The following is a 27,025-nucleotide window of genomic DNA, read 5'->3' on the forward strand; positions in this document are numbered from 1 at the left end:
AATTAGGAATCAGACACCCTGTTACTGCTTCTTGATCTACTGCTGACTACTTGTGACTGAGCCCAAGTCCCTTGGCCTCTGAAGTTAGAACACTTGGATTAGCTCTGGGACTTAGGAAAACCTTTATTTCTCATTTTTAAAATGGGAAAATAATAGCGATGATCACTGAAACCATTTTGAACATTTAGTATGTCCAAGCACTGTTGCTAGATTTCTGTTGTATTACTTATCCCTTCATCCAGACCTGAATCCTAAAGCACCAGAGTTCACACAGTTTCCCCACAGGTGCACAGCTTAGAAGTAGCAAAGCCAGGATCTGAACCCAGGGCCCCTGATTCTAGGCCAAACTCCTGTCAGCCAAGCCATGCCTTTCTTCTAGTGTTTAAATGTGGAACAAGATAGTAATAGATGTAAAATGCTTAGCACATTTCTGCACCATTTAATTTAGAATCTTTAGCATGGAAAGCACCCTTCCAAAGATTAGGACAGACACAAGATAGAAATAAATATTTTGTTACTAACAGGTCCTGGGGTACACTGCACACCCAAAGGCCATATGCACACAAAGTTAGGAAGCATGTGGGAGAGAGAGACCCATGGGCCAATCCCTCTGTTGGATCCACAGTGTATCCATACAGGTCTAAGGGGAGTTTAAATTGGTAGTTTAAAGTAGGTAGGCATAAATTCCAGGAGGCTGCACAGTGACTGAGAGGTGGCTACTATGGCCTACCTGCACAGTTCACATGGAGGCTGCACAGTGACTGAGAGGTGGCTACTATGGCCTACCTGCACAGTTCACAGTCATACAGGCGGCATTAGCTGTCCCATAGGGAGATAGTCACCAGGGAGCAGATTTACAAGGTGAATACTTGTGTTGACCATGTTGAAGACTTGGGATGAAGGGTAGAACTGGAAATGGGTGTCAGAATTGACTGAGCCCTGCTTCTGTATGAGAAAATCTAACTGCCATTCAAAATAGATGCTGAGGCAACATAAAATTATAAGAATTGCAAACACTAATTAGATGGTAGCAAAGGCTGATGCTATTATCTTTTTGTTCTTGGAAATGTGAAAAGTCCCTTTCCTCTGCTAGTAATTGAAAGATGAATTTCCCAGGGGAAGGCAATTTTCTGGGACATTGGGATTGACTGGTGTGCTTACCCTAATGTGCTGCCATAATTTAATAAAGGAAATGAGAGCAGCAGAGGAGAGTGACATTTGCTTTACCTTATAGCCCACTTATTATTTCCCTTTGGAGAGGGTTCCTGGTATTCGTGAATACATTTTTCCTGAAAGATGATAAGAAGAGAGAGCTGAGGAAAATGGAAGGGGGCCTCTTGCAGGGATTGAATACTCCTTCCTCATCCAGAGCATAGGCTGGAGGAAGAATGAGGGCTGGGCGTCTCTAAGAAGCCCACCCTAGTGGTCAGAGCAAGGAGGACATGGCAGGAAGAATTTCTCATGGGAGTACCTGAGTGCTACTGCAACCAATGTGAGGTGTTTTTATAGGATGCATTTGACTAATTTCTGTGCGTATTACTGGAATACTTCATCTCCCTTTCCACTTAAATTACCATGAAGAACATCAAAAATGTGAGAAAGGGATGAAGTATACAGAGAAAACTCTGGAAGGATATAACCCAAAATTCAAACTCTGATGAGGACAGTAGCTTGTTTTGAGGTTTCAAAGTTTTCTGAATACATATACATATGTATATACACATATATACACACAGGTATATATAAAAATATATACATGTATATATATGTATATAATACATGCTGTACTAGTCAATTTCTGATGCTATGACAAAATGCTTGAGAAAAATCAACTTAAGAGAGAAAAGATTGATGTCGGCTGTGGTTTCAGACATTTCCGTTGCTTCTGGGTTTGTGATGAGGCAAAACATCATGGCAGGAAGCATGTGGCAGAGCAAAGCTACTCACTTCATTGGAAGTCGGGAAGCAAAAAGAGAGGAAGGGGCCAAAGATCCAGACATCTCCTTCAAGAGTATACCCCCATGACCTAAGCCCTCCAAGTGGTTCCTACCTCCTACAGGTTCCACCACTTTCCAATAGCACCAAAGACGGTGACCAAGCCTTCAATCCAAGAGCCTTTGGTGGATATTTCAGATCCAAACTGTAGCACATGCTCATTATAAAAATGAGATCAGAGCATATTAAAATATTGAATTTGTATCAAGAGCTAAGTAGCAGAGTACAATGGGCATTAATCTGAAGGCATCCCAACTCTGATTAGCTTATGTGTTCAAAATGTGTTTTTTTAATTTGTGACTTGGGAAGAGGAAGAAATGTATTATTCGTCTTCTTGGCTTTTCCCTTTCCAGAGCCTGTCTCCTTTTCTCGCATGCAAATAAATGTGAATCTTTGCTAAACCTGGCAGTCTTATGGCCCCTGTTAAATGGGACCCTGGTCAGCTCTTGACCACTTCATGGCGGCTCAGATTTACTCCCCAGTAGCTCCACAGCATGTTGGGAAGTAAAGGAAATGGTTTAAAAACCAGATGTGAAGATGTTTTTTCCAAACCATCTTTCTCTTGGGCTGGGGGTATGACTCAAAGATGGAGCAATGCTGGAGGCCCTGGGTTTAATCCCCAGCCTGGCAAAACAAAACAAAAAAGCCCAAACTCAATGAGGATACTTACTGATGCCTGTCATGTGCTCTGACCAGTCATCTTCAATGTGGAATAATTTCAGTTTTTTTCTTCTTCTCATTTATTTATTTGTTTTTGCAGTACTGGGTTTGAACTGAGGGCCTTGTGCTGGGTAGGCAAGGTTCTACCACTTCAGCTACACCCCCAGCTCTTTTTGCTTTGGTATATTTTTTAGATAGGGTCTCATGCTTTTGTCTGGTGTACTGTGGTGCCCAGCTTGTTGTTTGAGATAGGGTCTCACGAACTTCTTTGCCTGTGCTGGTCTCCAATGGTCATCCTCTCTCCCGTCTTCACCTCCAAATAGCTGGGCTTACAGGAAACAGTTTCAATTTTAGAAAAAGTTCAGAATTGTTTGGGTGTCTCTAACTTATCAAATGGCTGTGATGTTTGGCTCCTAGAACAGTTCTTCTAATCTCAAGAATCAGCTCCAGCCAGTAAATTGGCAAGTGCCCAAGAGGGAAATGATTTTAGAAAGGAATGGTTGAGTGCTTTCCTTTCCCTGAGAGGACTAATTTGGTCTCAGCTCTCTACTACCTGCAGCAGGTAGGGAGTTAAAACCACTGTATCATTTCTACATATAACCCGTACTCTTCTTGATTGTGATGGATAAATAAAAATGACCATTTTTATCATTAGTTCTGGATGGACATACAGATCTCAACTCTATTATGCTTAATATCATACTTTGAGAAAACAATTCTGAGGAAAACATTTGTAACTTCATTGGTCAAAAATATTTTTTTATCTCAGAATAAATTCACTCTTTTTTTCAAACCATACCATATCAGCCTACCAAGGTAAGCAAGTAACCTCGTTTTTCACTGTAATATTTGATCTGCCTAAATGGAAAAAATTAAACCATAGAAACTTTTGCTGAAAATCTGTGTCTTGAAAAATTTAACATAGGAGTACAAGAAGAAGGTAAATCATCAGATTTTAAAATTAAATGAAAACTTTTTTTTTACAAATTTAGAGAAATTACCACTCCTTTCAAAGAATGTTCTACAAAAGTTCTACAAAACACTGATCTCGTCCAAGTAGAGCACAAAGCTAATTGAGTAATTTTCATTCCAGTGCTTGTTGAGATAATTTAGAGTCATTAAAAAAGCAAAGTGTTCTGGTTTTGAGGTTTATGGTGCCTGGCCTCTTTTCTTTTCCACAAAGCCAGTAATTGCATTTTAGTTATTGTGCTGTTGTGAGTAGGAAATCATCAGTCTTAGTCTCTGCCTGCTGCTGTAATACAGATACAGGTTTCCAGGGCCACATTTAGAAAATTGTATAATCAATTTTGGGTTATGAATTTTGTCTAATTACCCCTTTCCCAAGACTAGGGGTTTATTGCTCCAGACAACACTCATATTTTAAGAGATTATGAACACATTTCCCATTGGATAGAAATTAATTTATTGCAACTCATTGGAGAGTACAATCAACTTAACGACTCATTAAGCTTTTGTCCTTGAATTTGCAGATGGGCGGAATCAGTGTTTTCCTGTTACTCATTATTACTACCCCACTCTCACCGCTGTTTTTTGGGAGTGTCTGGTTCAGTGGCAACTAGACTTAGTAGTAATTGTGGACAATTTCTCCCAGTTTTTTGTTTGGACAATTTCTACCAGTTTTTTGCCATGACAATTCACTGAATTGTGTGGAGAGTATTTTTCCATATATAGCAATCATTGTATTGTGTTGCCACTTAGTCATCTATTCATTGTTCAAGATGGAAATTGGCTGATGGGTCTGGGCCCAAGGGCTTTGAATAACCAAAAATGTTTCTTTCTGTTAAAATGGTTGACTGTTTCTTTGAAAAGGCAGATAGAACTCATTCCCATTTCAGTGAGAGTGGATTATTCTTTCTCTTTGTATCAATTTCCCATGACTTTGTCATAAAGTACCACAAATTTGTTGGCTAAAAACAGTAGAAATTTGCTCTTTCACAGTTCTGAAATCTGAACTCCATTGCACTGGGCCTAAATCATGGTGTCAGCAGGACTGCGTGCCCTCTGAAGGCTGTATGGGAAATTTCTTTCCTTTCCTCTTCCAGGGACCTGTGGCTATAGGCATTCCTTGGCATGTTACTGCATTGCTGCAACCTCTGCCTCCATGGTCACATTGCCTTTTCTTCTTCTATCTCTGTGAGTCTCCCTTGGTCTTCTTCTATAAGGATGCATGTGACAACAGTTAGGGCCTACCTGGATTAATCCAGGCCCATCTTCCAAGTTTAGCATTATTAATTTCATCACATCTGCAAGTGGCTGACTTTACCAAGCATGGTGTATCTGAGCTCCTGCTTCACATCTCTGGATTCATTCATGTGCATTCATAGTAATCCTCAGTTCTCTGACTCCATGTTTCAAAAATTTAGCCTTATGCAAATAGATATCTATTATCCATCTAAGCCTCCAAATAGGAATTCTTCTCAGAAAAAATTTCATTTTCTTTCAATTCCACCCTCTTTCTCCCAGTGTCTTACAAGTTTCTACCTCATCCAAAATGGCTATAGTATAGAAGAGCTGGAATACTTCCTTTCTACAGTTGGCCATTTATAGTAAACACACTCTATAGCATGAGCTATTTCTTTGAATAATTACAAGTCTGGACAAGGTTTGGCCAATACTGGCTGTCTTGGCCCGGCCAGACCACAAAGTGGCATTTGTCTGCTCTGGTCATACTTGCCAATTGGCTTTCCCTATTTCTAGGCTCCTTAGAGTTGGAGAGCATGTCTTGTGAATTTCTTTGTTGCCTAGATTTTTACTGACTTTTTCCACATTGTATGTGCAGCTCTTAGTAGAAGAAGCTTGAACACTAGAGGAAAGGACTAGGTTCAAAACTAGGCTTTCCCATTTATCAGACAATAAGTGGGAGAGCCTTGTTTACATTTTCTGAGCATTATTTTTTCTGAACTGTTAAATTTTTATAAAAGACACCTTAAAACAAAACAAAATAAAATAAATTACATAAAGTACCATGTAAAGTGGCTGTAACTTGTATGTAGAATTTTAATAAAAGTTAGTTATTTTCTATGTGTTTTTGTTAAATACATGGGTAAGAGATATCCTGGATTGACTTATTATGTCCTGGATTTACTTATTCCTGTTTCTTCATGATAATTAAAATTTTGAAGTGCTTTTAAAATAGTCTATTTGTTCTTTAAACAGATATTTATTGAAATGCCTAGTGCAGAATGATGAACAATTACTTATTTACAAAGCTACTAGAAGTAAGCTTCCAGAATTTGTGTCAAGGTCCAGGCTACAAATTTCCTTTATTTTTAGGAGCATTTACTTCACTAAGCATATTTTTTAACTTTCCCATTACTTAATATTTTCCTGTCATGATTTACTATTTAAAAAAAATAATCTAGACTTCCATCCTAACCAGAATCTCCTGATGTCCCTGTAAGGAATTGCTTAGTGAAGACTTAGATGCTGTTTTGAAAGAACCTAGAAGTGCCCCCAGGGCCTGCTATTTTTGAATGTTGATATGGCAATAAACTAACCAGGTAAAAGGAATAGCGACAGGTATTCTATTAAAATATAGTATTTTATATTTTAATGAGCAAACGGAGGCTCAGAAAGATTAAGTGACTAGCACAGAGGTCAATGAACTGAAAACTGGTAGCATTTATATTTGAATTTAGATCTGATCAATCCAAGGTTCAAAATCTACAATACTTGTTGGCTTCCATTTTCATATCATTGTTCTTTCCTTTGGTCTCCTTTAATCTGGAACCATACCTCAGCTATGTTGCCTTTTATGACTTTGCCTTTTGTTTTATGAGTACAGGCCAATTCGCTGTAGCACACCCCTCAGTTTGATCTTACCTAATATTTTGTCCAACGTCTCCTTTGTGATCACATTCAGGTTGAGCATTCTGGGCAGGGATCAGGTTGAGTGTACTGGGCAAGGATTCCGGTAGTGCACTCTGCACTGGGCAGAGATTTGAGTTGTGCATTTTGGGCAGGAATGCCATGGGAGCTGCTGGATCCTTCACAGAGCTTGCTGTCAGGAGGACTGGTGCTCACTTTGTCCTGATACTGAGATGTTTACATTCATCATTCATCACTTGGTAGCTGCTGCTTTCAGGTTTCTGTGCTGCTGCTGCACAGAAGGTGCTTTTCTCTCTTTGTGGCTAAAAACATCTCGTAGGGATGCACTTTACAACCATTTCAATATCCTGCTTCTCATCAAAAGCCTACCAGTTTTAGCACCCATTTTAGGATTCTTGTCCAAAACATTATGGCTGGAATAGTTGCCAAGTAGTTTCTCATTTTGTTTTTCCTGCTACATTTGTTCATTGGAATTCTACACCATTGATTTTCTAGTAATAGTCCAGAAAGACTCCTTTATATCTGGACTAATCTAAATCCATAGAAAGTGAAGATCTCCCTCTGTCTTCTTAATCCCAGAGCTCAGGTATTCAGCTAAGTGGCTTAAATCCATACTTAATACGGTGGAACTATGTGGAGCTATTGGAATTTGTTCCTAAAGCCATTTTCTATTTGAGGTGACAAAATTCCTAACTTCTGAGAGTCTTGTCTCCTCAGGTTTACCCCACACTTTGTCACATGAAGTCCTGGTCTCATTCTCCTTTTCTGGGCCTTCTCCCAACCCATACACACATACACATATGCACACACATGCACCCCCAGACACAGACACACCTTAGAACCTGCCTTCAAAAACTGGACAAGGGTTAAGCTGTCTTTGAAATATTAAATACTACTTAACTGAAAACCTCTTTCAGAGCATGACTGACAAATTAGCATCCTATAGGTGTGCTTACTCCTTTTTTCTTCTAGCTCAGCACTTTCAATAACCTTCTCTCCAGTCTTAAAAATCTAGATACTCAAGATGCATTTAATTCAATTCTCTCTTACACTGTCCAGTGTAAAATAAGTCAAATGGTTATTCACACTTAATTTCTCACTCTTGAAATGCCTTTTTAAAAACAGAACTTGAAAGAGACCTTTCCTTCACTGGGCTCCTAAAGTACAAAGTGCACTTAACACTTCTTCACGTCTCCCCTGGAAGATTTCTGACTTTCATGTCAATTGTCCCTCTTGCGAACACCATTCCTTTCCTGGGGCAGTCACTCTCCAGAGATCCTTAGATAATGCCAGAAACTTCTTATGTGCTTTTCAGGGGAGATAATTTTCACTTATACAGAAATACCAGTGGACAAGAGTGGCCAGCTTCCAAGAAAACCATTCCTCCTGGTTAATAGACTATGTAACTTTTAGTATTAAGAAATTGGAATTATTTTGCTTTATAATATTATACCTCTTAAACAGAATAGGACATTTATTAGGAACCATACTCTGGCAGGGCATGATCACACAATTCTGGGAGGAAAAACACTTAATACATATGTGACTAATTGGTCATAACGTTGAAGCTGGGACTAGAAGCGGCAGGACTGCTAAATAAAACAAACTTGTTTCCCAGGAACTGCTGAGTCTCTGCTTAGTACTGGAAGTCACATCTTTGGAGAAGATAACCCAATTTTGAATTTCTAACTCAAAATTGGATTACATTTAATCCCAATAATGCAGTTTTTCATGAGTACTCTTTCTTTCTGAGGAAATGCTGAGAAATGATACTTTCTTCTCCCCAAATGGCAGCATTTCCTTGCCTTGTCCTTGAATGGTCCAAGGAACAAAAATATCATAATCAACAGATTTTGGACACTGGGACAGGGAACCTATTTTGCATAGCAACTCACTAAACCAAAAGCCTTTGTAGAATTTTTGTTCTCCCTATATCCACTGATCTAGCATTGGGCCACAGAGTACATACCCAGAGAGCCAAACTGTGTTAAGTAATGCAGTATTTCCAAATATTGACTGATGAAGTAGACTCAACTCAACAGCCCTATAAACAATACCTTGGCTTATTATAGGCACCTTTGACCTGGATACTAGAATGCCTTGACATACCCCCATGCAAGTTCAGAGCATGATAATGGCTGGCAGATGAGAAAAGACGTGACCCAAAGGACAGAAGTGTTGAATATTTTCTTTGTAGCCCTTCCTCCTGTGATATAGTTTTATACTTTCAGTTACTGGAAAGATTACCCACATATGGTCTAGACAACAAAACACTGGATAGAACCTATCCCCATAAGCTGAGTTAGAAAGGACATTGGCAGTTTTTTAAAGGCTTATTTTAAGAAACTCTTGAGAAAATTCCTTTAGGCAAGGTGAGCAATTTGAACATCAATGAGAGTAATAAATACAATGGAATACCATATGTCATAAACTAAAACTCTAAATTTGTAATGATTTCAAAGCAATCAATCCAATAGTCATGTTTGGAGGTTGGAGCCCAGGGAATAACTCATTATTCTAAAAATTGGTACATAAAGGGAAAGAATCAAGCATTTCCCCTATCTTTTCTGTTCCTCTGTAACCAAACAGCTGATGAGAGAAAGTTCTTCATAGAAGACCACTAGGTAAAAATGAAGAAAGAATGATAAAAGAAAGAATAATAATGTTTTGTCACTGTAACAATAATGAATTTAAGCAATGGTGTCAATGACTATTAAACTTTTAGGTGACAGGTTGATGGGGTGGATCAACACTTGAGCCATCAATCTTAACATATCCAAAAGAAAGGCAACCAAATATTATTGTGCTTTGTGATGAAGTACAAAAGGACATATTGGATATAACTTATAAAATAATCACATTCAAAAACTGAAACTGACTCTTATTTAAACTTCTAGAGTTAACTATAGTATATGAGAAATATAGGGAGAGAGAAACAAATTTAAAATGTTCTAGAGATGCAGTCAGCAAAATCCAGAGTGTAAGAAACTCTTAAGACAAACAACCAAATTTCTTCAACAAATAAGTTACAAGAAAAGAAATTAAGGAAGGGAGCCCATAGATGAAAAGACAGCATGAGAAGTACTACATGTGATGTGGATCTTGACTCAGACAAAGCAACTGTTAAAAAAAAAAAAAAAAGCATGTACAAGATAACTAGAGAAAATTGTACACTGATTGACATTTGATATTATTAAGTGGTTTATAATATTTACATTTAATAGTGGTTTATGGTTATATTTTAAGAGTTATCTTTTATCAGTATTTACTAAAGCATTTACAGATGAAATAATATGATGCCTGTGGTTCGATCCAAAATAATCTGTTGGATAGAAAAGTGAGGAGAATAACGCATGAAACAAGATGGGCCATGAATTGATAATTGAAACTGTCTGACATGTAAGTAGAGGTTTATTGTAAACTTTGTGTAATACAAGTACCTTAGGGCATGAGTCATCTCAAAATCAATGTGCTTTTTTTGCTATGAATACATCAGTTTTGAAATAGAATCCCCTAGGTTTGAAAAACAGGCTATGACATTTTTAACATTTCTCCACTTACATGGATATGTGCAATAATTTGAGCATGAATAGTGTAAGCTCTGAAAAGACATGTGTCTCTTCCAGGTAGAATGTGTGAATCCTTGTACACCCTGCAAGCTAGGGGCTACTTTTTTTCACTGTCTATCCAGGTCAGTGAAGGGCTGATATTATACCAGCATATGGATCTTGAGAACACAGGCTGGACTGCAGAAGATTCTTTCACATTCACAGTGTCCTCCCCACCAGCAGCTCTCAGCCCTGAGGAGTTCTATATTACCATTTCATATGAAATTCCTGAGCCTGGTCGGCAGAGCTATCTACTTGCAAATACAGGTAATGTCACCAAGATACGGTTAGTGCCTTATCTATATTAAAGTAGGGACAGTTTGGAAATAAATCTCTCCTATTTGTCAATGCCATGATATCAACCTTTGAAATAAAATGAATATGATTACAACCAATTGTTATGTCTCTGCCTGCCCTCCCTCTCTGAACCACTTCTCTTTCCTCTTACATACTTAGTGGTCATGTTGGGGAGAAAATAGAAACTTAGCTTTAAAGAATGGTATTTGTACCTCCAAATGGGGATTTCACCAATCCTTTGACTAAAAGCTTGATAGAAAATGAAAACGACAAATAAGGTAAGTTCTTGAAAGGAAAAGGGTATTGAAAGCTGCACCTGTTCCCATTGCGAGAGAAAGTCCAGTTGTAGCTAAGTTAAGAAATTAACATTTTATAAGAGACTCTAAAGGTCTTACAGCTCACTTGCCTGTAGTGTTACTAAATTGATGTGCATGTGTATGTGTGTGTTTATATTTAAAATTTGGTTTTTTTTGTCATACGCTTTGAGTAACAATGCTAATTCAGGTACTTGAGCAATCTAAGTGTTTAGGATAATCTACTAAGAGAGGCAAACTTGAGGGAGAAAGCTTTACCATAGTCACCTGAAAGTTCTAATGAAATGCCCAACTCTTCATTTTATTTATGTCTTAATAGGAGTTGCTGTCAAGGAGGGAGACAAAGTTCTCATTGACCAGTCTAAGCTAGATGCTTCCAACCTCTTATTTCAGTTACCTGAACCTCAGCGTCCTTCTTATGAAATCTGGTTCCAGGTTACATCTCTTCCTCACTATGGAACCCTTATCATTGGAGAAAAAAATATTACCAAAGAAAAACCCCATTTCTCCCAGTATATAATCAATAAATTTGGAATCATATACCTTCATGATGACTCTGAATCACAGGCTGATAATTTTACTTTTGCTGTTTGGCCAAACCAAAAAAGTAAGTCTGTCACCAAACCAGAGGCTGACTTTCTTGAAGAGATGTTTAACATAACTGTCACTCCCGTGAATGACCAGGCACCAGAGTTAAAGACAAAAAGGCTTCGGTTGGAAGTTCTGCAGGGGACTAGTTTAGTTGTAGGACCTGAAATACTGAAAGTGGAAGATCTAGACAGTCCCCCAAATGAAATCAGATACATGATCATCCGTGATCCTAATAATGGCTTTTTGGCAATGGATTACCATTCAGATACACCTGCTCACCACTTTACACAAGCCGACATTGATAACTCTCAGGTGTGGTTCATACAAGATGGAAGCCCACGCTCTGGAGTGTTCTACTTTAGTGTGACTGATGGTGAACACCGCCCACTCTACAAGCTCTTCCACGTGGATGTCATTCCCATCTCCATCACCCTCGTGAACCTCACACATCTGCTTCTCCCACAAGGCCAGACAACAATCCCTATCACCAATGCCCACCTATCAGCAATGACCAATGGAAAGAGCCCCCAGATCATCTACAGGTTGACACACCCCCTCCAACATGGTCACCTGCTGATGGAAAACCAGATGGTCACCAGCTTTGGACAGGAGGATTTAGATTCAGGAAGACTCTCTTATCATATGACAAATTTCACAGCCTCAGAGGACCAGCTACACTTCTCACTGTTTACATCAGAAAGCAACCTAACAGGACAGATTCTCTGCATCAGAGTGCGGCCGCTACTGAGGGTTATGTCAAACCTGAAAATTGCCAACAAAGTGCCTCATTGGCTGAGAAGACAGGACCTTGATGCAACTGAGCTTGCTAATATGACTAACAGTGATCCCACATTTGAAGTGACAGAGCCTCCTATCTATGGAAGACTTGTGCGAAGAGTGGTTCGCAGCACTGAGATAGAAGATGCTTCTTTATTCACCCAGAGGGACATTGACCAAGGGCTATTGGCACTGGATCCACATGCTAATCTAACAGGCCTGGATATGCTGAATGACTCCTTCACTTTTTTGCTCAGGGCAGACCATGTACAGCCAGCAATAGGTTATGTCCCCTTCACCATTGTGCCACCTGACCCCTTACTTTTGCAAATGTTTACACCAGATGTTCCTTTATTAGTCACTGGAGATAACCTTGTGACCTCTGTTTTCTCTCAGAAATGGCCTATGGTTTCTTCAGGACCCATGACACAAACAGAAACTCTGGGGAAGCTGACCAAGACCAGATGGCAGGGAGCAGATCCCTGGGGACAGCACAGTGGCAAAGAGTCAACTGTGAACGGCAAGGTTTCCCCCACCCAGGTCATTTGGTCACCAGCTGACACCAAAGTCAGCCCTAGGGCACCCCTTCAGCCTAGAGAGAGCTACCCTCTGATGGTCATCATACCCATAGCTGTCGTGTTACTTGTGCTAATACTGATTGCAGTGGGCTTGTGTGTCTGGCTGCTGGGCCAGAAGGAAGAAAAGGCAAAACCCCTTATCAAGCCTCAGACCAACCTAGAACCCACAACCCCAAGTTTCAGACCAGAAAGAAGTGTAACCATTCCCACTGTCACAGTGACACCCCTTATACGAAGCTCCAGTAAACCCCCAGCCAGTCTTTTCAGAGTCCCACAATGTGAACAAATGGCCTATCCAGTGGTTGAACCAATGGAAAGATGTGCTCCTTGGGAGTCATGGGTGAACCTGGACCCTGACATGGTCAAACTCTGCCGACAAACCAACCCAACATTGAAGTGCAACCAATACTGGGTATAGCTGGAGGCCTCTTGTTTCTTATTGGCCTCTGACTGTGCATCAGGTACTAGAATAGGCACTGGGATATACAGACAAAGGAATGCTGGTTGAATCAAAGAAAGTCTGGTCCTGGTAGGCACTCAGTGCTCAGTCACAGCCCCATGGTTAGCTGTGGGGTGGGTGCTTATTGTAACTCATGTATAGCACTTGTGGACTTTCCACAATGGACTTTACAGACCCTCTTCTGGGCCTGACTTTCTCAGTATACATAAGCTTTTGTCAATATTTGAACCCTTTACCAGGGTGCTACTGAAGACGTTGGCCCCACTGAAAACAGCAGTATGAAGTTGAGACATGGAGTTAAAGGAGAAGGTTTTGGATATTTTCCATTGAGGATTCCCTCTGAGTGAGTCAGCAGGAAGTACAGGAACTATCTCAGCAGTTAAAGAGTAACTTATCACGTCAGTGAGTTTGTCTATGTAATGTTTTTCTGTAATGTCTTTTCCTCCTTGGAATCCATAGGCTTGGTTTCCTACGGCAGGAAATGCTTTGATGCTCCAAATAGTGGGACAGCCTGACCTCTTTCAGAGAAATTCTTTCAATACAATGTGTTTCATCAAGAAGCTTTGTCTATTCTGATTCTAAAATCAAGCTGAGCTTAGTAGAAATATTACTGAAAGCCTTAAGGGACAGAAAGGTTTGTTAAATGCTTTTGTGATGCCTCAGTTGGCCTTAACTTTACAATGAATTGAAATAATGACAAATTTGTATTTGGGTTGTCTAATTAAACCCACCATTGGCCAACTCAAGCATTAGTTTCTGTAAGTGTAAAATGAAGATATTAGTGCTTGAATTAAGCATGTGTGTTCTGCGAATCAGAAGATATCCACTACAAGCGGTTTAGGCTGGGGACTGGCAAATATTTTCTGTAAAGAGCAATAGTAAAGATTTTAGGCTTTGGGGCCACATATATAGTCACTGTCATTTACTCTTCTTGTTTTTTTTTTTTTTTTTTTTAGCAACTTTTAAAAAAAATTTAGTGATACTGAGGTTTGAACTCAGGGCCTCACACTTGCTAGGCAGATGCTCATCACTTTGAGCCACTTCGTCAGATCTTTTTTTTATTTTTTACTTAGTTATTTTTCAGATAGGGTCTCACATTTTTGCCAAGGCTGGCCTCAGACTGCGACCTGTCTACCTATGCCTCTTGTATAACGGGGATCACAGGTCTTTGCCACCATGCCCAGCTTGTTTGTTGAGATGGAGGTTTTGAACCATGATCTTCCCAATCTCCAACCCCCAAGTAGCTGGGATTACAGGAGCAAGCCAATGCACCAACCCCCCTCTTTTACTTTGTAACCTTTGAAATATATAAAAATAATTTTTAGTTCTCAGATTTGGCCTACAGAACAAATGGCTATAGACCATAGTCTGACAGTTTAGGCAATAAAATTGTTAACTGAATTATTTCAATTAGCAGGCATTCTGGAGGTGGGCATTCCAAAGCTGGTTCAGCAGATCAAAGATCTCATTAAGGGCTGACGCTCCTATGTTCTCTTCGTCTTCCTCATGCCGTAAGTGTTTCATTCTTTGGTTCAATTCCTTGTGATTGCAAGATGGCTGCCAAAGCTCCAAACAGTACAACCACATTCAAGGCAGAAATCACAGTGGAGGAAACAAAGATGTGGCAAAATGTCTTTTTCTTACAGAGACTCTTGTTTTATTATTTTAATCTTATGAAGGAGGTCCTCTCCAAACTTTTCCCCCCCTCTTATTGCACATTGTCTATAACTGGGCAACATGATTCTCATCCTTCCACCAACCAGGGAAAATGGAATTCTCATGACTGATAATCTCTACTGGGGCTGGGAGAGGAATCTACCACATCAGAGATCAATGGATCAGTCCACTGTGTAACTGGAGAAGGATGAAGGGATAGCAAATAGGCAGTGAACAGGGTCTATTAGAATACCCTTCATGTATTGAAATACTTAGAAACAAAGATTTTTGACTTTCCAAATTGATATCTACTTTAATATCTCATTTTCGTGTTTTAATGAATTTCTTGATGCCAGAGGCCAGTGTAACAGGTACAGATGATGTAGGCTGAGATGGGGTGAGTGTGAGGGGAGATATACCTTGTTCCAAGATGTATGGCAATGGCTGGAGATGTTTTTTGCTTCCAAAACGGCGGGATGAGGACGCCTCTTGCATCCAGTGCACAGAGGCCAAGGAGGCTGACAAACACCTAACAATCACAGGACAGCCCTCGGCGACAGCGAATGACCCCATTCCAAATGTCAGTCTTGCTGATACTGAGAAACTCTGGCTTTCACCATATTGAAAAGTCTTCTTGTATAGCCAATGAAGGCTTAATAAACTCATTACTAAGTCTAGTCAAAATTCTGTTCTAAAAATAGAATGGAGGGATGAAAATTCCACAGTGCAGTTGAAACTTTGGCTAATGGTATGCATGAATATCTTTTAAAGAGAATGGATTAAAAACGAAACAGAACCTGACAGCAGTCTCATTTCTATGCATTCTTTGTTAGAGAAAAGATTTTTGCCCTGTGTTAACAAGGTAGAACACATCGGGAAAAAGTGAGACAAGATATTTACAAAGGTAAAGATGAAGTCACTGTGCCCCCCCCAAATTTGATGTGTTTCTTTAGAAAATGCCTTTTTTTCATCCTCTCTCTTTTCTGCTTATCCAAGTGGCACTTCCCTCCCAAGCCAATTTTAACTGCTCTTGGTGACAGCAGATCTCAAAATCTCCAGATTAGGTGGCAGTTGTCTAGAGACAACATCTGTGTGTTAGAGCCTTGCCTGCCATTCCTGACATGGGCAGCTGATGTTGAAGAAAATTCTGCTCTTCTTTCAAAAGTGCTTCTCTCCTGTGTTTCTGGATTATAAATTGCCCCTTTCCAATATTCTTGTTTTAGAAAATAGGAAGAATGAGTCTTAACCCAAGGTTGGCTTGATCTGTGTGCAACTCAGAATTGTTCCAATCCCTCTTCTAACCCAGGCATTCTGAGGGAACAGAATGAGAGTCTGTGCTGGAGCATCTTTGCATCCAGTAAGTGGTTTTGCTCCCTCTTGACTGGGCAGTGCCTGTTCTTTGTGGAAAAGTCAGACATCCTTGGCCCAGTGCGCATGTTAACTTCTGTAAAATCTCTGAAGCTAGGATTACCAGCCTGGTCAAAAAAAAAAGTCTAATAATTTCCCCTTTTCTTTTTCCTGTTAATTTTTCAACCCCAAACAAATAAAATTGGTGTCCATATTAGGAGACAGATGTAGATACTTGAAAGTAATAATAATTCACATTCTTGTTTGCAACTGTGTCTTCTAGATCAAGAAGAGTGTGAGATCTAAATGTCAAACCTCATTGATCAATGAGTACAATTAGTACAATTAGTACAGAGTTTGCAAAGTTTTCTTCCAGAGGCTCTGGAATATTCTACTGATTTTGCAGATGGGTTCAATTAAAAGGAAACAATGTCTACCATTTGGTGCTGGCTTAAAGAAAGAATAAATAAAAAGCTTTGACAAAGCCTTGTTCAATGTTAAAAACTGAAGTTCTGGAAATTGAAAATCAGTATGAAATGGCTTTTCCCATAGGCAGCGATGTAACAATAGTTTCAATTCTTTGTCATAATGAATTCATCACTTCTTAATGAATGACTAGAAAATTAAAAAGTGTGCAGCAGAGGTTAATATCAGAAGAGCAGCTCATTTCTGCCTAAGGTAGTATTCTCTCTAGGGTGTCCTGAGAGTGGAGGGTCTTTTATTTTTTTTCCCACTTTTTACAAATATTTTTTCTTATCAGGAGGCCGTTGCAGATTCTAACACTATGGGTCCCTTCTCACACACCAGGACATGTTTCCTTATTGTTTTGCATTAATTTGGTGGGATTAGAGTGGCCCAGCATTCTCCTTTCCATCTGGCTTGTCACATTTCTCGGGCTAAAACGGACAGAGTTGATGGTAAGGGAGGTGATGGTGCATAACAGATGATAGTCTCTGAACGTGGGGATGGAACTGGGCTACCTATCTGCTCTATCCTGAAGAGGAATCATAATGATTGTGAGGGTCAGCCCTGCACAAGTCAAGGAGTGGGGTTGAAAGTGTGCACAGAGCCACTGTTTGATATGTTAAAGGATAGGTTTTATGATTAGGATGTTCTCTTGAGAACATTTCTGGGTGTTACATAAACGCCTGGAAAAGGCTGCCTTCTCACAGAGATCCACCAACATTCATTAGACTCCTAATGTATATGAGATACTACTAGATACTCTTTCTGCTCCAAAGGTACGAGAAGCTGTCCTGCAAGAAGCTTTTTGGTAATTTTTCAAGAAACACACAGATGTGTCAGACAGAGAAGATATGAGAAAGAGGACAAAAAGAAATGGGGCTTAGGAGAAGATTTTGCGATTGCATTTGAAATGTTCAGGTGTGTGGTGCCCATCTGGTGGTGCACGAAAAAATAGGGCGCATTCTACCATTGTGGCATGTTCCCCAATATCCATATTTCTCCACCCAAGCTTGCACTGCCTGCCCCTCAGTATCCCCACTCACATTCCTGGCAGTCTTAGCAGCATGGTAGAATGGTTAAATAGTAGACTCTTAGTCTGTTTGGGATCCTGGGTCTCCACTTCCTAAAAATGTGTCTTTGAGCAGTTACTCAATTTCCACGGATTTTATTTTCCTCAGCCAAAAAACCCTGAGGATAATAATATTAGTGCCTACATCTTTGTGATTTGTTAGGATTGAGTGATGTAGTCACCAGATGTTAGTGACATTATGACAGCATTTGTACACTCTTCTCAATGCATCAGCCACTATACCAACTGTTACAAAAGATTTTCTTACTTGGGGTTCTAAACTACTTTCAAGGAACTAAGACATCAGTCATTGAGTAAACCACAGGCCTGTAGTCTACACAAAGCAGTATGTGACTGCTGGCAGAATTTCAGGTGGGTGATTTAGGGACAGCTGTATTAAAAAACAAATTTCCCAAATACCCAATCTACCTGCCATGCTGGGCATTTCCCTTGGTCCTCAGATGGAGACTTTATAAGAAAAAGCAGAATTCAAGCTCCTTGATGTTAGTGCCCCTTAGGAAGATGTGGTTGGGAGGTCATAGTGTGTGTGTGTGTGCCTGTGTATGTGTGTGTGTGAGTGTGAGTGAGTGAGAGTGTGTGAGAGCATGAGTGTGTGTTAGGGGATAAGTGAGGATGAGGGATAAATTTACGACTTAAGAGGGCAAAGTCACTTTCATGGGCATGCCACCAGTACAGCCATGCACAGCCTGTTCTCCGAAGGCCCTTGGGCTTGATTTCAGGTTTTGCTGTCACCTTCTTGAAATTCAACTAATTTTTTAACAATTTTCATTTTTCATCAGGCCCCACAAATGATGTAGCTGTTCTGAATTTAGTTGATAGTTGCATCAGATACCTTTTAAGCATTGCTCCAAATTCAACTTTGCTTCTTACTGTAGCTCTAGCTGTGGCTGCTAGTTGCAGCTGCAGGTGAGTGTGTAATGTGACTTGCTCTTCTTACCCTGGGGCAGCCTGTAAGTGGGGAGAATTAACCCCATGGAACAGCTCTGGCCCAGTGGAAAATGGAGACTATGGTCGGTGCTTCCTCCCGGCAGTCTTCATGTGAACTGTTCTACAAGGGATCTCAGAACGGCGTGAAGGTCAAGCACAATACACTGGGGTGTGGACCCTCTTCCTTCCCTGTCCCTCACTCGTGATTCCTCTCACAGATGAGTGTGATTTTGAAGAAACCCAGTCTAAGGCAATAGTTTACATTCTCCCTGTGTCATGCATTCTAGCACTATGCTACGGACCCTGTGGTTAGGAGTCCATTGCCTCATGGCTCTCACATAACCCTCAGATGAACAGTTAGATATGGATCACTTGTCTCCAGAGTCCCCACCCCACACGACCATTTACCTGCTGCAGCTCACATCTGCCTGCAGTTGGGAGCCAGGAAGCCATGTGCTCATGGGAGAACATGGCCCAAACTTCTCTTAGAATCCTGCTGAGGAGCCAGGCTTTCACCAAACCACTTTGTAGATGAACAACACTCTCCATTGAATTTCTCTACTGGCCATGTTGGGTTCCAATAATAATAAGTTTTTGCAGCAACTTTTAACAAGACCAAGTTTTTCTACATTTTGTAATATTCTATGATTTATATTATTTCAGTCTCTGCAAAACAAAGACCATTATTTTCTAAATAAAAACTTTATTGTGATTTTTACATTCCATAAAATTTACTCAGTTAAGATATACAATTAAATAGTTCACAGAGTTGTGACACTATCACCACAGTAAATTTTGCAATTTCATTTTTTGGCAGCACTGGGATTTGAACTTAAGGCCTCACTCTTGCTAGGCAAGCACTCTACCACTTGAGCCACTCTACTAGCTAACCACCACAGTAAATTTAGAACATTTCCATCACTTCCAAAAGAAACCCTGTACTTATAAGCAGTCATTTTCCATTTATCTCTAAGGCCCCTAATCTTAAGTCACTACTACTCTACTTTCTGTCTTTATGAATTTTCTCATTCTGGATATTTCATATGCACATAATGATATGATCTATGGTCCTTTCAAAGTGGCTTCTTTCACTTAGCATAAAATTTTCAAAGTTCATCCATGTTGTAGCATGCATTTTTTTAATGGCCAAATATTTTATTGTATGGATATAGTTTTATTTTACTTATCTACTCATCAGTCAATGGGAATTTGGGTTGTTTGCATGTTTTCTTGGATGTTACGAATAATGCTTCCATGCACATTCATGTGTATGTTCATTTCTCTTAGATATTTGTCTAGGAATGGGATTGATTTGTGTGTTATCTCTATGTTTAGCCATCCAAATGACTGCCAGACTGTTTTCCACAGTAACCACCAGTTTATCTTCCCACCAGCCATTTATGAAGATCCAAATTTTTCCAAATCCTTGCCAGTACTTGCTACTGCTTTATTCTAGCCATCCCAGTAGGTGGGAAGTGGTATCTCACTGTGGTTTTGATTGGAATTTTCCGATGGCTAACAATGGTGATCATCTTCTCATGCCATTTTGTGTATCTTCTTTGGAGAGCTGTCTATTTCAGAGCCTTTGATCATTTGAAAAATAGATTATTTGCCTTTTTGTTTCTGAGTTGTGGGAGTCATCTATAGATTCTGTATGCTCACCCTTACCAGATACATAATATAAAAAATTTTTCCCATTCTATGTGTTGTCTTCCACCTCCCCCGTTTTTAGCATTACTGTGACGTGAACTCAGAGCCTCATGCTTGCTAAGCAGATGCTCTACCACACTCCTACCCTAACTTATTTTTTTCACTTTCTGGTTGTAATCTTTGAAGCATAGAAGTTGTGAATTTTGATGATGTCAAGTTTATCTCTTATTTTCTTTTGTTGCTTGTACTTTTGTTGTTTTATCTGAGAAACCATTACTAACCAAAATCATGAAAATTTAGGTCTGTGCTTTCTTCTAAAAGTTTTATAATTTTAACTCTTTCAACTAAATCTGTGACCAATTTTGAGTTAATTTACATATGTGGTATGAGGTAGATGTACAACCTTATTCTAATGCATGTGGATACCTAGTTGTCCCAGCACCACTTGTGGAAGAAACTGTTCTTTCCCACATTTAATTGTCTTTTAATCTAGTCAAAATGAACTGATTGCAGTACATGGTGGATTATGCCTGTAATCTCAGCACTCAGGAGGCTTAGGCGGGAGGATTGAGAGTTTGAGACCAGCCTGGGCTGTATCTTGAGACCCTGTTTCAAAAAAAATGAACAGATCATAAACGTGAGGGGTTATTTCTGTACTCTCATTTCTATTCCATTGATCTATATGTCTCTCCTGCCAGTACCATCCTGTCTTGATTACTGTCAGTTTTAAAAATCAGGAGGCATGCATTCTCCAGCTTTGTTCTTTTCAAGATTATTTTGGCTATTCTGGGTTCCTTTGATTTCCATATGATTTTAGGATCGGCTAGTCAATGTCTGAAAAGAAGGTATCTGAGACTTTGATTGGGATTGCACCAAATCTTTAGATAAATTCAGGGATGATTTTATCTTAACAACATTAAGTCTTCTAATGCACAGACATGGAACATCTTTCCATTAGCTTACATCTTTCACTTTTTTCTACAATGTTTCCTCATTTTCATAGTACAAGTCTTTCACTTCCTTGCTTATGTTTATTCTTATGTATTTTATTCTTTTTGATGCCATTATAAGTGGAATTGTTTTCCTAAATTAATTTGGGTTAGAAATACCAAACTGACTTTTACATATCTATCTTGTAGCTTGCAACTTTGTTGAAATCTTCTATTGGTTTTGTTTCATAGTGGATTTCTTAGGATATTCTATATACGACATCATGTCCTCTGTAAATAAAGATCCTTTTACTTCTTCCTTTCATATTCTTGCCTAATTACTCTGGCTAGAACCTCAAATAATATGTTGAATAAAATTGGTGAGGATGGAGCATCTTGTTTTGTTCTTCAACTTAAGGAGAAAGCTTTTACTTTCTCTCCATTACCTATTTCACTTTCTCTCCGTTACATATCTCTGTTATATATATTAGTTATTTTTTCATAGATGTCCTTTAGTAGCTTGAAGAAGTCCCCTCCCATTCCTACTTTGTTGCATGCTTTTATCACGAAGAGGTGGCTGAATTTTGCCGAATGCTTTCTTTCTTTTTTTCATATGTTGAGGTGATCATATGTTTTCATCCTTTATTCTGTTTGTACAGCATATTATACTAATTGACCTTTGGATATTAAACTAATCAATATCCCTAAATCATGGTATACAACCCTTTTTACATATTGCTGACTTTGGTTTGCTAGTATTTTTAAGGGCTTTTTCACTATTTTAACACTTCCAATATAAGCTTTTCATTTCAGGGCCATGAGCTCAAGCTGAAGAATATGTGTTGAATGGACATTGAAGACTTTTTATCTAGGAAAGTTAATTTTATTGTGGAACAGAAATAAAATAAACTTGGGCTTTAAAGTATTTGAGTCTATGAAGAGCAAGCAGAGATATTTTGCCTTGGTTTAGTGAACAGGTCACACTTGGAAAGGTAACTGACATTTAAGTAGGCCTCTGAGGCAGGAGTATTTACCAGAACTGTGCTGAAGAAATGGACCATATACTATTCTATATCAAGTGGTTGTGTCTACTGCTAAGCCTACCCTTGCTCACTCTGCATGATAGTTGAAGATTACATTGTTTTAGCAAGTTGGGAGAGCCAGAAGGGATCACATAAGCTTTGTTTTTTTTGAGGATGTAATAGCCAAGCATAACAAGACATTAAAATGGAAAATTGAGTTGAAACATCAAGACAAGAGAGTCAAAGTCAAGAATTTCACCATGATGTAATATTTCCAAAAGAAGTAGTAGAAAAAGGCTACATGACTCATTCACATCTTTAGTACCAAAGAGTCAGAAATTGGATACCTATGAAGAAAAATTTTAGAGAGAGCACTTCTTTTGTCATTGGTACAATCCCACCTCTACCTTCAAGGGAAAGGATGGGGGTGCTTAAACTTAGCATAGGGTCAGGGACTTCAAGGGCTTCCATAGAGAGCTTACTGTATATCCCCCGAATCTGATGAGGACAGAATTACCTAAAGGCTGAGAGAGATAGGGCTGGGGCCATGGTTCAAGTGGTAGAGCCCATAACTAGCAAGCATAAATCCCTGAGTTAAAACACCAGTACTGCAAAAAAAAAAAAAAAAGAGAGAGAGATAGACTGACTGTATTTGCTTTGATAGTGTACAATGGGCAGGAGACCAACTTTTTTAGGGTCTTTCAGACTGTAAAGAGTGTATCCTGTGGACCAGATATAGATCCAGAGAGCAACCTGGCACAGGGCGACATTAGTTCCTGTGTAAGAGGGTGGTCTACAGGGATGTAGAGACTTAAGACTGAAGTAGAAAGAAGGTAGGCGACTACCGGATTCCCAGGGGATGAACACAAAAGGAGTGACCCATCAGAAAAGACTCACATTTGTCCTCCCAAGGGGCTTATGAATGAGAGATCTCTAAAATCTCTGAAGAACCATATTAGAGCTTATAAAGAAAGCCTTAAACATTTGCAAAAACAGAGATCACAAATTCTAAGTCTTATGTCAATACCAGTCAGGAAGAAACTGTTCTGCTTCCCAACCACCTCATACTGAAGATCATTCCTAGAGGAGATGAAGCCATGATTAGTCAGAGGAAGAAGGACAGAGTGAGGGAAGAGAGCCCTTTTCTTTCTGTGACTTCAGCCCAAACTATACAAAGGGGAGATACCTCAACTTAAAAACAACTTTGAAATTTTAACTGTTACGTGAGGTTGGACATTTTTTTTTTTTACTTGGTGTGACCCTTAGACTGTATAACCTGTGGGTGAACAGAAAATTCCTAAGGACTCCCCCTTTCTCTGATTGAAGACAGCAAATGTGGCCCTACAGAGCTGACTGAAGGGCAATAAGAAACAAAAATTGCTTTCAGTTTATATTCTGTGTCCTATTTTTTCCAACATAATGTTTACATAAAAATGATGCATTTCTGTTTAACAGAATCTCATTTTTTTAACAGGGCTGAGTGCCAGGTGCTATTGTGTTTTTTAGTTCAAATTTATTTTTACAAAATAAATCTATATATATTCTCCTCCCTCCAAGGAGCCCTTATGTGTGCATTACAGTTAGATGTGGTCTTGTTCACCATAATGGGTCCTTCTTTGGGACACTTAGCATAGAAACCACCTTCCTATGTCTGGGAAATCTCTTTTATAAGCAGAACTCATATCCGGGGATAGAAACAAATGCCAGTTACTCATGTTCTAGACTCTCTGCAGCTAATGCCCGTTGCCTAACCAAAAACCTGGGACGGGAAGAAGCAGGGTTATCCACAATCTGTTTTGGTGATCAATGACAGCAGCAGAAGCTGTGTCTAATTGTCAGAGACAGGAATTACAGAGAATGGTGCCCAGTGGTGAGGAAGAAGCCTACCATGTTTGTGCCCCGTGGTAGATTGAATCACTTTTGGACCAGTTCTCAAGGTGAATTTAGCAATAGTTCTGGGATCTCTAGTCATTGAGGCTGGTTCTCTAGTGCGTCTGGAAATTCAATGATGTCCTCAGTAGTCTTTAAGAAATAATTTTAAATTTACAAAAGAGTTTCAAAGATAGTATAGAGCCCACCATGTACCCTTATCTAGCTTCCTGTAAGTTAACATCTTATACAACTGTGGTAGAGTGATCAAAACTGAGCAACCACAACTGGTGTCACTATCTAAACTGCACACTCTATTTGGATTTTACTAGCTTTTCCATTTATGCCCTTTTTCTGTTCCAGAATCTAATTCAGGATACCACTCTGCTTTTGGCTGCCGTTCTCCTTAGTCTTCTCTAATCTGTGATGGTTTCAGATGAAATAGTACTGAAATAGTACTGGTCAGTTATTTTGTAGAATGTTCCTTGACTTGGGCTTTTCTGACATTTTCTCATTAACAGACTGGAGTTAAGGATTTGAGGCAAAATATCACAGAGATGAAGAGCCTTCATTACATTGTGTCAGAGGTACATGATATCCACATTACTTAAGTAATGTTAACCTTTCCTGGTTGGTGAAAGTGGTATTTGCAGGTTTATCCTACACAGAGACTATTTCCCTTTTGCCATTCTCAGCTTGTTAGGACTAACAAGGACTAAGTCCTGCCTTTATTCAAGGGGAGGCAATGTTAGGCTCCACCTCCTAGAGAGAAATATGTTATTTTAAAAAGACTTATCCTTTCTCCTCCTTTTATTATAATTTAATTCAGTCTAGCAAAAGAAAAGGGCTTTTTCTCTTTTGGTTTTTTGAGACATGGTCTCACTTTGTAGCCCAGGCTGGCCTTGAACTCAAAATTCTCTTGCTTTCACCTTCTAAGTATCAGCATTATAGGCGTGCACCACTATGAGAGACCTAAGGAAAGGGCATTTGTTGATAAAAATACAGGGGGATTTTTTTTCAGAACCCAGTAGCAAGAAATGAAGTCGCCATGATAGGGCCTGAAGAGATAATAGAAACAGAGATAAGAGATCATACAGAGTAACCATAAAAGAATCTGTCTGTGGCAAGCTCTATCTCCTTGCCAGTGAACTGGCTTCTGCCACAGGTTCTTGGTTTTAATTTCCTTGTAGCTTGAACTAGCTGAAGCTTCCAGGTGGTCTGGGCATCTCCTTTGTCCCATTCTATGTGGCTCTGTATAACTCATGGCATAATACCACCTAACTATAATCAAGGGTCACCTGGCTCAAATTCTCAAGGGAAATTTTCTCAGCCTAGACTATAGATTTGTTCTCCCTGGCCCACTTGTCCACTTGAGTCCAATTACTTTGGCTAGGAGTAGGGTAGAATTACTTGGCAAAATATATCATGGCCCTATTCCCCCTTTATCATATCTCTGAGAAGGAGTCAATTGAAAAAAGAAAGAGCATGGTGGGCTGGCACTGTGGAAGAATGTTCTTATTATACTTTCCTTGGGGATAAGAGGTATACTTCTAAAGTAAAACCAGAGGCCATAGTTATTGCAAAGCCCATATATGGATTGTTCTGCTCAACATAATTTTGAGTGATTCTCCTCATTCACTAATATTTTGGAGTTCCTAACTAAAATTTGTTAAGCAGATAAGATAGAGCTGCTGCAGTTGAACATTGTTGTGGGCTTTTCATATCACCTTCTTAGCCTCCCTTCTCCCCACAGGCTGCTAAGATCTCTTTCAGAATATGTCTTAAGGAAGGTTGACCAGGTAAATGGTTTACTTCTCCTCAGTTTCCAAGTTGAAGAATTAAAAGTCACTTCTTTTGTAAGTCATCCTCCTCTACAAGGTGAGAGTGAGAGGCTCTGACAGATTCAGAGTCTCTATCCTAAGACCATCACACAGATGAATATGGCAGCAGGAAAGAGAAGTCACATCCAAACTGAGTCATTGGGATGCATTTAATAACAGCCTTGATAGAGATGTGAGCCAAGTTCCGGACAGTACCCCTAGGGCTAGCCACAGCAAGGAGACCTTACTACCTGTTGGTCAGAAAGGATGAAAGGAAGGACAAAACTTGGAGAATGACTGGATGGCCAGAGTCACCTGATGAGAGCTATGGTCTTCAGTAAATAGAGACAGCAATCTTAAAGAGCAGGAGGGAGGGAGGTTTGGGAATTAAAACTCCCCTCTTTCCCTTCTCCCATCTTCTGCTTTCTTGCTAGTGGATTCCATGGATTGGCTCCAACCAGAAGCCAAAGAGCCAGCTTGCTCTCAATTCAGTCCATAGACAGCAGTTTCCAAGGGCAGACAGCAGGGGAAAGGGTGGACAGTGGGTCTGGAGGTGCACATGGCAGCACAAGACAAGCAGTTGGGTTGTGGCTGAGGCAGCCTCAAAGCCCCCTTGACTTTCATCACTATGTTCTTTTCACCTCACCTTGGTGCCACCTTCTTATTTCCTACTCTAGGCTGCCCCAATGACCTTTTCATGTTACAGACCAAGAAGCAGCTTACTGTTTTGAAAACCGTACAGGGCCCATTTTGGCCTGCATTTCTCACACTCTACAGGAGAAAAAAACCTGGGCTTTTTCTCCTGCTTTTCTTGGGTTTCCTCCCAGCTCTGGAAGTCCGAAGTCTATCTTGCAGTCCCTGCAGCTCCTGGTGAGCACAGGAAGTCCTTGATAATGTGTGTGTGTGTGTGTGTGTGTGTGTGTGTGTGTGCATGTGTGTGTGTGTGTGTGTGTGTGTGTGTGTGTGCGCGCGCACTGCGCGTGCAATGGAAAAAGAAGGCTCAAATTGCTTTCTGAGTTAGGGTTACATTCTTCCTGGAAAGTGTTTTCTTCTCTGAGGCTGCTCTTGCCATGGTCAATTGAAAACTAGGAAGCTGCTTTCAGAAATTCTCTCCTATGCTT

General features: G+C 39.7%; 1 protein-coding gene across 2 annotated transcripts in view; it reads left to right on the top strand.

The window, feature by feature from the left end:
• The window catches only part of LOC109696113 (chondroitin sulfate proteoglycan 4-like), an 86,813-nt gene extending 60,847 nt beyond the window's left edge, over positions 1-25,966 (top strand). For both annotated transcript variants that reach the window (XM_074077500.1, XM_020178993.2), the window contains exons 9-10: positions 10,196-10,379; positions 11,043-25,966. In XM_074077500.1, coding sequence (XP_073933601.1) covers positions 10,196-10,379; positions 11,043-13,087 — 2,229 coding nt within the window. In that variant the 3' untranslated portion in view covers positions 13,088-25,966. The remainder of the gene's footprint in view (positions 1-10,195; positions 10,380-11,042) is intronic.
• The last annotated feature ends 1,059 nt before the right edge of the window (positions 25,967-27,025 follow it).

This window comes from Castor canadensis, chromosome 6 (assembly GCF_047511655.1).
Source record: "Castor canadensis chromosome 6, mCasCan1.hap1v2, whole genome shotgun sequence".
NCBI classification, from domain to species: Eukaryota; Metazoa; Chordata; class Mammalia; order Rodentia; family Castoridae; genus Castor; species Castor canadensis.